General features: G+C 42.4%; 1 protein-coding gene across 2 annotated transcripts in view; it reads left to right on the top strand.

Moving 5' to 3' along the window:
- Positions 1–10,086, top strand: part of ldlrap1b (low density lipoprotein receptor adaptor protein 1b) — a 32,947-nt gene that overhangs the window by 17,320 nt on the left and 5,541 nt on the right. For both annotated transcript variants that reach the window (XM_023399890.2, XM_023399889.2), the window contains exons 4-6: positions 2,349–2,463; positions 3,841–3,913; positions 8,412–8,507. In XM_023399890.2, the coding sequence (XP_023255658.1) occupies positions 2,349–2,463; positions 3,841–3,913; positions 8,412–8,507 (284 nt within the window). The remainder of the gene's footprint in view (positions 1–2,348; positions 2,464–3,840; positions 3,914–8,411; positions 8,508–10,086) is intronic.

Below are 10,086 nucleotides of genomic sequence, written 5' to 3'. Positions count from 1 at the left end.
GGGGGGGGTGTAAACAGGAAGTTGTCAAGTGTTGTCATGAAGCTGTGGGCTACACCTTAAGCCCCTTTTTTTGTCCTGTATTTCCTGAATTTAACTATAAGCAGTTCCTGTTTGAAATGAAGAAAACTTAAAACCATGATTATTCTAAGGGTGTTTTGACATCTTTACTTTTTAGTCCGGTTAAATCAGACTCTGGTTGGTTTTCCCCCTTGGTGTAATTTGTTTGGGCAGGCGTGAAATAGTAATTTCACTCGGGTACGGACCCTCTAAAGGAACTGGTCTTGGTCCACTCCCAAACAATCTCTGGAGTGGTTAATTTGTGGTGGGAATGTAATCCATGCTCCAACCCAGCTTCTACAAGTTTGAGCTAAACAACTCCTGTAGCCAGGTTTGCTCTGCATTCTGGGATGAACTGTAGCAGCTTGCATAGTTGCTACTAGTTGCTCCTTGTTAAATTGCATAGCGATGTTTCTCTGAGAAATATGCACTAGTCCAGAGCGTAGGACCTTCTTTCTGTATTTACTTTCTTGCTCCTGCAGCACACACGTCTGACCCATAAGCTGAGTGAACATTCTTACACGGTTTGTAGTGATGCATTTTGGTTTGCTTGGATTTTTCTCTTTGTGAAAAGAGACAGAACCAAGAGGAAAATGCTCCAAATTTACAAACTCATCAACTGATTCAGACCCAAGCAAACAAACTATTGTTGTGAAAAGAGATATTCTTGGAAACTTTCACAGTGAATCTAAGGATATTTTCATAATATCTGTGGATTCTTTAACCAGAAATATGTCTCTCCGAAGAAGTAGCCTCGGTACATTAATTACCTCCATGAGCTGTGTGTGGAGGCACGAGTGAGCTTTATGTGAGCTCTGTCACAGCTGCTACTGCTCCAACTGTTGACTAAGTGGATGAGTGGGCAAAATCAGCAGGCCAAACTACGATAACTAACTTCCTATTGTTTTTAGAGGACCGACATGCACCTGTCTCACCTTGACTCACTTTGCCTCATGTCTGAAAACTTCTAGATTTATCTTTTCAACTCTACAGATGCTGTCTTCATTACAAATTTGTCGCACAGTGTTTGTGTTCATGCAGTCCGCCTTGCACTGATAATAGATTCTGTCGTTTGAAGAATATAAAGTACGTAAATAGTACAGTAATTAAAAGGCTGACTGGGTGAGGTGAGTCCAGCTGTAACCTCAGGATGGTGTGAAGACATAAAGCAGCTGGTTGTATGTTGCACCCCATTGGAGTGCTCCTCCCCAGACATCTGCTGAGAAGATGGATGACCAATAAAAGAAATGGATTTGCCTAGACACCCAATTTCCCTGACGCCCTCCCGCCCAAACGCTTGCCTGTAAATCTTGGTTGTGTTGTGCAGAGCGCAGCTGTGATTCTCAAACCTCTCCAAACTTTTCCTCCCTCGCTTTTATTTATTTATTTATTTATTTATTCATTCATTCATTCATTCATTCATTTATTTATTACAAACCGTATACATTTCCCAGCCATTAGTTAACCAAGTGTGCGACTATACTACAGTGAAGTTGGAGCACAGCGCTGATGCTCAAAGGAGAAAGGAAGGACAGATGGCAGACATTCATTACAGCCTTCCTCCTTCATTTTGGGTCTCCCTCCCCTCCAGGCCCGTGTGCCCATCACTTTGGTATTAGGGTAATGACATGATGATCAAATAGTGGAGAAAAGCTATTTGTGAAGCATTACAGCTTAATTTAAACCCTGCTCTGCACCTGAGTCTGACAAGCGAGACTGATACCTCACAAACATGTGACATAGAGGAATCTCACATCAGCAGATGACCTTCTACACCACAACAAGACAAGCACAATCACCTCTGTCTGTGTCTGTTTTATGTACCTTACAGGGGCCAGACCTAATCTAAAAGCCATAATTTAAAACTCTGTGTGGAGGTTGTTGAACAGGTGTGCACAGTGGGAGTGGGATGAAGTAACTGGTTTAAAAAGCAGAAAGGAATGGCATGCCTTTGGCAGAACAACACAGATGTCCACTGTGCATGATTCAGTTCAATTTCATGACATTGCTCAGCCCTGTACCTGCACACACACACAGCTGGGGTGTGTATTTGAACACGTGTAGAGCAGTGAGATTGTGAGTGCAGCTGGCTTTAGAATTTTTTTTGGTAATAGTTTTTAGAGAAATGCTAGATTGAACAGTTTAAATCGGATTGCTGTGCTAGCTTAAGGGCTTAGTGCAGATGAAGTTGCATGATGGTCCCACTTGATCTGTGAAGACTCTGTAAGGTCTTAGTGTTTTTATTATAGTAAGTATGTGCATCTATTTGTGTTTGTGTGTTTTTCTTTCAGAATATCATATTGCACGGCGGACAAGATGCATGACAAAGTGTTTGCCTACATTGTCCAGAGCCAACACAATGAGACTCTCGAGTGTCATGCCTTCCTCTGCACCAAGAGAAAAATGGTGAGTAAATGAGTTTGTGCGGTTAAGTGTGTCTAGTGTGTCCACTGTGTACAGAAGAAGGCTGTTTATCCAACGTAGTCTGATAACCCGTTCACAACAAAGGCAGAGTTGAACATCCTCACCTTCTGTGAGGGGAAACACAGAGTCTGAAACCACCTGAATCTAAATATTAGATAAAAATGTTTACTGTTCATTTAATTTAATTTTTTTTTTAAATTAAATGAATAGTTCAACATTTTGGAAAATGCGCTTATTCAATTTCTTGCCGAGTTGGACGCAAACATTGATACAACCTGTGTGTTGAATATCAAGCTAGGGTTAGGGTTAGCACGAGCACCTCTAAAGCTCACTAATCAACACGTTATATCCAACTCTTTCTTGGTCAGCTTTCAGAAGTCTTGTCATCATGGTGAGGTTGCCAGGCAACTAGCTGTCTCCCAGCCAAGAAATAGTCCCTTATATGACCCCTCCTGTGAAACCACACCCTGCTGTTTTTACACTTAAGTTTTTGAACTGAATAAACGTGTTGAGTATTGAGCTTCAGAAGTTCTGGTAGGTGGATGTTGTTAGATTTGGACAGAGCCATTCTAGCTGTTTCCACCTGTTTGTAGTCCTAATCCTAAACTATTTGTCTACTGGCTGTGCCTTTATATTTAGCATACAGACTTCAGAGTGTTATTGATCTTCTCATCTAACTCTCTGCAAGAACGCAAATGAGCACATTTCCAAAATGTCAAACTCTCTCCATCAGTGCTGTTGGTTACATATAAATAAATATATAGTGGAATATAGCTAATGGCTGAAGCTACAAATGTAGACTAAAGATTCTTCATGCTGTGAATTTCGCATGCAGGTATTGCACTCGGCTTTTGCTCCTGGCAGTGTGTGAAAAGAACTTTATGCAGATATGTTGCAGAGGGAACAACTGCACTGCCACTTTGAGTCGCACTTTACTTGCAAATGTCCAAGTATTAAGTCAGGAGAAAGACAAGGAGTGAGAACATGAAGGGCGGGGAGGCTGTCATCCCTCTCTTGGCATTCTCTCCATCCCTGGAGGTTTGTAGAAAGAGTGAACCACTCCCTCCTCTTCCTTCCTCTCACTAATTTAGTTCTGGCCAAAAGGCCACGTATCCTCCCAGTTACATAAACAACTCGTCATAGAGTCCACAGGTTTCTCTTCCTCCTCCTCAAGCAGCTGTGAAGAAACTCCTCCTTGTATTAGTGGTCAGTTCCTGTTTTTATCACGGTCATAGTTCCTTGACTTCCTGGAGTTTTCCCTCCAGTGGATGAGATGCATATGAATATTGTTCATCTTCCTTTTTTGTTTTCTTTGTATCTGTCTCATCTCTTGTTTGGCTCTCTGCTTCCCACCAACAGGCCCAGGCAGTAACCCTCACAGTGGCTCAGGCATTCAGAGTGGCGTTTGAATTCTGGCAGGCTGCCAAGGAAGGTACGCATGGTCGCCCTGACGACCAGAGTGTGACGGATGAGTGAAAACGTTCCTCTCTTCTTCCCTCCACTCCCCACTGTTGTTAACCTCTACTCTTACTGTACATGTCCAGTATACAGTGACCCTCTCTTTTATCCTGAGGTTTCCTGGAAAACGTGGAAACATAAAATTTCCTCTGTCTTCCTGGTCTTGACCTTGACACCCTCTATAGGGGTCATGTGAACTACTGGAGAACTGTTTGGCTGCTCCTGCCCATCACTGATATCCCTCTCTCACACACACAAACACACACACACACACACTCTCACTCACTTGCATAAAGTAGAGGAATGTCCCCATTGATTGGACCAGCTCTTCACACAGTGGTTAAATCATCGCCCAGAGAGCACTGAGACCTGTTTTAGTTCAGTGACGCCTCTTTATTACAGGGAGCTCAGTCATGGTTAAAGACTCATCTAGGTATCGACATGGGGAGGGGTGGAGAGGAATTAAGGTTAGCCTGGGGCAGAGGTGGGCTGACTGAAGTAGATCTTCTCTGTTCCCTTTACGGTGAGAGCAGGACTCAGATGTGTGAGCACTGGGATTTTCCCTCTATATATTTTATCTATGATCTTTTTTCTCCTCATAAAACACCGTATTTATATTTTTCTGTTTTATGTCAAACTTGTAAGCAGCATTCATCCTCTTTGAATTTGTGAGCACCCTCAATAGCAGTGCACAGTACGGAGATAATCAGGCACCACAGTGAGCACAACACGCAATCAAAGTGCTGTGTAAGGACGTGTCACACACATTCTTTTGTACAGCTCAGCAGAACATGCATGTAATTTACTGCATGTGTGACTCCAGTGTAAATGAGCAGTTTTTGCCACATAATATTGGTTTCCTCATCACCACCACCCCCCACTCCCATCTTCCTCATCTTTTACATGCATGTTGCTGTGTTGGTGCTCTTTGAATTTTGTGATTATCCATTGTTGCTGTCCGTCTTGTTGTGCACCTGGCACCTTAATCCCCCTCACCCCACACCAGTCGAGTTATTTCATTCTCCCTCTCCTCCCCCCATTCCAGCACTCGCTTCTGTTTATTATGAGGAGTGAAGAGGAGGAGAGCAAAGGAAAGGGGGGATGGGGATAAGGAGAGAGGGCAAGAGAGGATGAAAGGCGGGGCAGAAAGGGGTGTTGGGATGGCAAGTGTGTAAGAGAGAAAGGAAAATGATTGTATGCGTGTGTCAGTGGGAGCTCAACCCCCTGACAGATTCAATGTCGGTGCCATTGATTCTGTCTCGTGCGAAGGCGAGCTTATTTATTCAGTCCTTTAGAGACGCACACTCTCACTGTATGAAAATTCCAACCGCCTCTTTCATTCACTCCACATTTCTACCCCGTCTTCTTGTTCTACTGTGGTGTTTAAGAATGTTTTAATGTGTGCATATTTCCATTTTGGGGGTGGATTATTTTTTCCAAGATCAAGGCCAGAGGCCCCCGCCTCACGCCTCTTCATTTGGCTGTTTGTATTTTTGAGCTGAATATAAAATCTGCAAATTAGTGCATACTGCCTCCTCACTCTTTAACCTTACTCTATTTATCTCACACTTTACCAATGCATCTTTTTTCCCCCTTTTCTCACTGTTCTTCACCTCTCAACATCTTCATTTTCTAGGTGAGTTTAGTATTTCTTTTAATTTGTAGAACTGGTTTCTTACAGTTCAGTACAGTCTCACTGATGAATGAGAAATGATGCCTAGCTGGTGGGAGGTTATGGAGGGGAAAGGAGGAATCTGTTTTTTCAGAAAGAAGTAGTGGCGTTCTCTTGTGGCACAGAAGAAGAAAGTGAGATCAGGAGAGGAAAAAAAATCCTTTTGAGTCTCTTTCATTAAAGTTAGAAGACCCCTGAGGATCAGGGCAGGAAGAAAGGGTATCTACCCTATGTCTCTAGTCTCTAGTTTGCAGTATCTGTATTTTTTTCTTTTACAAACTCCCCTGCACCACCCACAGTGTTTCTCCACAGACCAACACACATTCCTGACCCACATTCCTCCGTATATTACACCTCCCATCTCTGTTCATAAATCCGTGTTGATAGAATATTCCCTGTAAACACTGCAGCTAGCTTTGAACTTGCATATCTTTGAGTTGGTTCCATGTTTAGCAGGAGTTTGAGCTCCAGTCACAGTGAATACTACACACTGGAAAGGCCATGAGCAGAGAACAGGTGCTGGGGGAAATCTTTTGAAACACTGCCATCACTAAGCTACTTGGGCTCATGGGAAATGAGATGTCTTTTTTTTTTTTTCTTTTTTTTTTCAGACCAAGGATGGTGATGAAATAAAAACACCTCCTTGCAGTAAACAGGTCTCTTTAGGATAGATGGAAATGGACATTTAATCTCCAGCCATGTAGTTAGAGTGGGTCAGCATTTTGGCTCCTCAGGGAGTTATCACACTGGTGCAGAAGGTCTTGCGTTTTCCTGTGTGGCTTCTGGATTTGTTTAAGCATCAGCCCTAACCATCACTTCATGGGGAGGAGTGATATTTTAGTTAAGACAGTGATGGGTGTTTGCATTTATGAGTAAACTCAGAGTCATCAGTCATTCAAAACAAATGTATTGTATTTATCAAGCATTGCAGAGTAGGAAAATGCTCCCAACTGCCCGAAACCTCTGATACATTTTTTATTCTACTTTTAGGACGAAGGAGTAGAAGCTTAGTTGTGAACATTTTTAGGAAATAGGGAGATAATGATTCTGAAACCAAGACCAAAATCATAATACAATTTTCCATGAACCTGTTTCGCAGTGCCGGACAGCAAAACCGGGGTATGAACCAAACTATGATTCAAAAACTAAGGTCTGAACCGAACCGTGGATTTGGAGAATCGATACACTCCTGTTAGGAAATCACTTCTGTCTCTGCTGATATTTGAAAGAGCTCCAGAGGAGGTCTGTTTAAAGCTGCCAAGAGATGGTGTTCACACAGAGATATTCAGAGAGAGGAGAGATATTTTTGGAATGCTTGATGATGATGATAATAATAATAAGCTTATAGAAAGATTGTTTTGACAGAAATGGAATAATATTTGAGACTGACCTTGAGTTGGATCCACAGGAAATCACATGCTGAGCCTGCAGGAACTGATGTCCTCACAACATCACATTTGCCACACAAAATGCAGCTGAGCAGCAGCAGCAGTGATGAATTTCTCAAAAGAAACAGTTTCGGAAGTAATAAATAAAACTGTGATCATGCAGACAGGAAACAAGGGGGAGAGAATGTAGGCTATAACAACAGCAACAAAAATATCCATAGCCATAATTGAACCATGGATGTTACAGTTATGTGGTATGTGCCGGTATGAGCTATGATATTTGAAAGAAGACACCATAGATGCACCATAGCAATATACTGTATGTTCATATTGTTACAGTGCATTTCACTTTAACAATATGTTAGCTTACAGAAATGACTATTCCCCACATGTTGGGCAAGTTAACAAGGGGTGTAGTTGACAGGGTGTAGTTCTTCATGGAGCACTGTGCCACAACACTCAGAGGGTTTGCAACATGTTCCTGTGCAAAATGTGCAAGTTGCACTATTAAGGGAACTGTGAAAGTATGTGGTTGAATGGGGCAGATTTCATGCAGCTGAGACTAATGGCCTCCTGTTTTAATGTACTTACTAGGCCATGTTTATTTTTCACAGTCTACTATATGGCACATTTATAAATATCATCTTATAATTAATCATCAATTTTTAAAACTAATATTTCAAACCAAAACTGTGAGATCTGGTAGGAAGTATCATGACGTACTATTGCACTCTGAGTTTTGCGTCTCTGTCCAAGCAGTAGTCCTGCTTCGTGGTTAAAATAAGCGTTGGACAATCCATAAACTAGCCTCTGGTCCCGTCCTGAAGTAGAAGTGTTTTTAGTCCTAACTTTGAACACAATCCCTAGTAAGTAACTCTGCTGACAAATACCATCCTTCAAACTACTCTACTAGTCCAGAGTGCAACAGAGCGGTGTTGTACAGGAAGCACAATGAAAGCTGTTTTCAGTTGCACTTAGTAACCTGCACTGTGTTTTAAACCACTTTCTTAGCAGGTGAGAATGTTTAGAGCGAGCAAAGCCTATTATCCGTCTGACCCAGATGCCATGCCTACTCTGTTTGAATGCTGCTGTACTTACCGCTGCGTAAAATATGAAGTGTGTTCCCATCTTTGAAGCCCAGGCAGGCCTTTTAAGTTTCAGCTGACAGATGGCTTGATTAATGGCCTTAACCTTACGTGCCAATTTGCTGCTGCCAATTTGTTTACACACATTATATGCTTGCTTAGTGAAACATTTTAATACGCACATTTTCAACTGCTATAAAAGTAAACAGTTCCCTCAGCGGTTGCACCGCGAGGGCATTCACTGTGTGGTTACAAGTTACTGAATTATGCCCATGCTTCTTTTTTTCTTTTTGTCTTTCTCTACCCCTCGCCGTTTCCCCTGCACAGAGAAAGAGAAACGAGTGAAGTCAGGTTCAGATGGGGAAGGAGCCAGCAACTCTCAGTCAGAGAGCTCGGCCAGCCTGGGCAGCCTGAAGGGAGGAGGTGAGTCATGTCACCCATCATCACATCGTTCTCTCTCTCTCCCTCACCCTCTCCGTCACTGCAGTCGTAGCCTCAGGGGAAGGAAGAGTATTCAGCCACTTGTCAAAGGTTGGCCTATATTAAGGCTGCAGGTCAGCTGACAACAATTTGCATTCTCTTTGTTATTCCTTCTCACTAACATCATTACAATGAACAGCAAATGACATTTTTAGGTGATTATGTATGATGATAATGGTAATGATGATGCTCTGTTTAATTTGAAAATATTAAACCCCCCCTTGCTGCATTGAGGATCCATTAAAAACAAATCTTGGTTCAGCGATCTCCTTGACATTTTATGATAATGGAGAACTTTTCATGGACACACAGTCTTACTCTGTCCCACTCTGTTTGTGTAAAAAGCATGAAAGTGGCCCACATTTTCTGTGTCCCCAGTGTTCCATCAGATTTCCCAAGATTCCTCAACTTAAGACACAGTTCATACCTTCGAAGCATGTTGTTGACATCCACTGAGCCAGATGACCTTAAGGCATGATTAGCTCGACATATTGTCCACAGCCTAAGATGAAATGAGATGACGAGCATCTTATTGCCTGCGGCTAAATGTCTGTACACTCATGCCTCACAATGCTTTCTTCTTTGTTTGTTTGTCTGTGCATGCCCTTTTCCTGTCACACTTAAAACGCCAGCGGCCACTCTTAGAGTTTCCTCTGATCCTTTTGGTACTGGAGGTTTCTGTTTGAGACAGAGGCAGTATTTTTTTTGCATCTGAAAACATCAGCTTTGCACTGAGCTTCCTCCTCTGCCTGGCGCGGTGGCCTCCAGCCAGAGAGGGATCTCTCTAAATCTGTTCTGATACTTTATCTGTGGCTGTGGCCCTGGATGTGTAGCATTTTATGACCGACACAGGTTTTAAGGATGATCCCCAATGAGAAGACTCAACAAAGTCGGACATAGAAACAGATTCTGGTAACATAGAGGCTTGGTGTGTGTTTTTGGACTAACATTATCCCACTCACCATCCTGTGGGTCATTGAGCTGCCAGTGGACTGGATTTCTGTAAAGCAAATTGGCGTAATTGTACAGCAGAGTAATACACAGTACTGCAGAAGCATCTGAGTGCCTTTTGAAACAGGCTGAGCATTTCTCTCCTGACAGGGGTTTTCACTGCCAGCCCTAAAGCAGTGATTGGGGACAGCAGAGTTTTAGAGCTATCACAAGGTTACATTTATGTACCCTTCACTGTAGCTGATCAAATGGCATGCCACTGAGTCAGAGGGACTGTCAGCTTCAGTGGTGTTGTCAGCCGTGATTCAGCTTTATTCAGGAGACATGATACTCTCAGTTCTCTCCTGGCGCCAGGCGTCTTACAGTGGATACAAAATATAAATGCCACTTCTTCCTGTGTTTGTTTGTTGTCAGGTTTTTCCTGCCCCTCTTCACAGGGTTAAATGTAGGGCTTATGATTATAATTAAAATATCAATCACTAGTTTAAAAAAAGTAATGTTAAGTGTCATTGTCACATAATTTATTAAAGACATTCATTAACTGTCATAAATGAGTAAGAAAAGCAAGAAA

The sequence above is a fragment of the Seriola lalandi genome, unplaced genomic scaffold, assembly GCF_002814215.2.
Source record: "Seriola lalandi dorsalis isolate HSWRI2012SDOR001 ecotype SW California unplaced genomic scaffold, Sedor1 jcf7180002052126, whole genome shotgun sequence".
NCBI classification, from domain to species: domain Eukaryota; kingdom Metazoa; phylum Chordata; class Actinopteri; order Carangiformes; family Carangidae; genus Seriola; species Seriola lalandi.
This window is presented reverse-complemented; position numbering and strand designations above follow the sequence as displayed.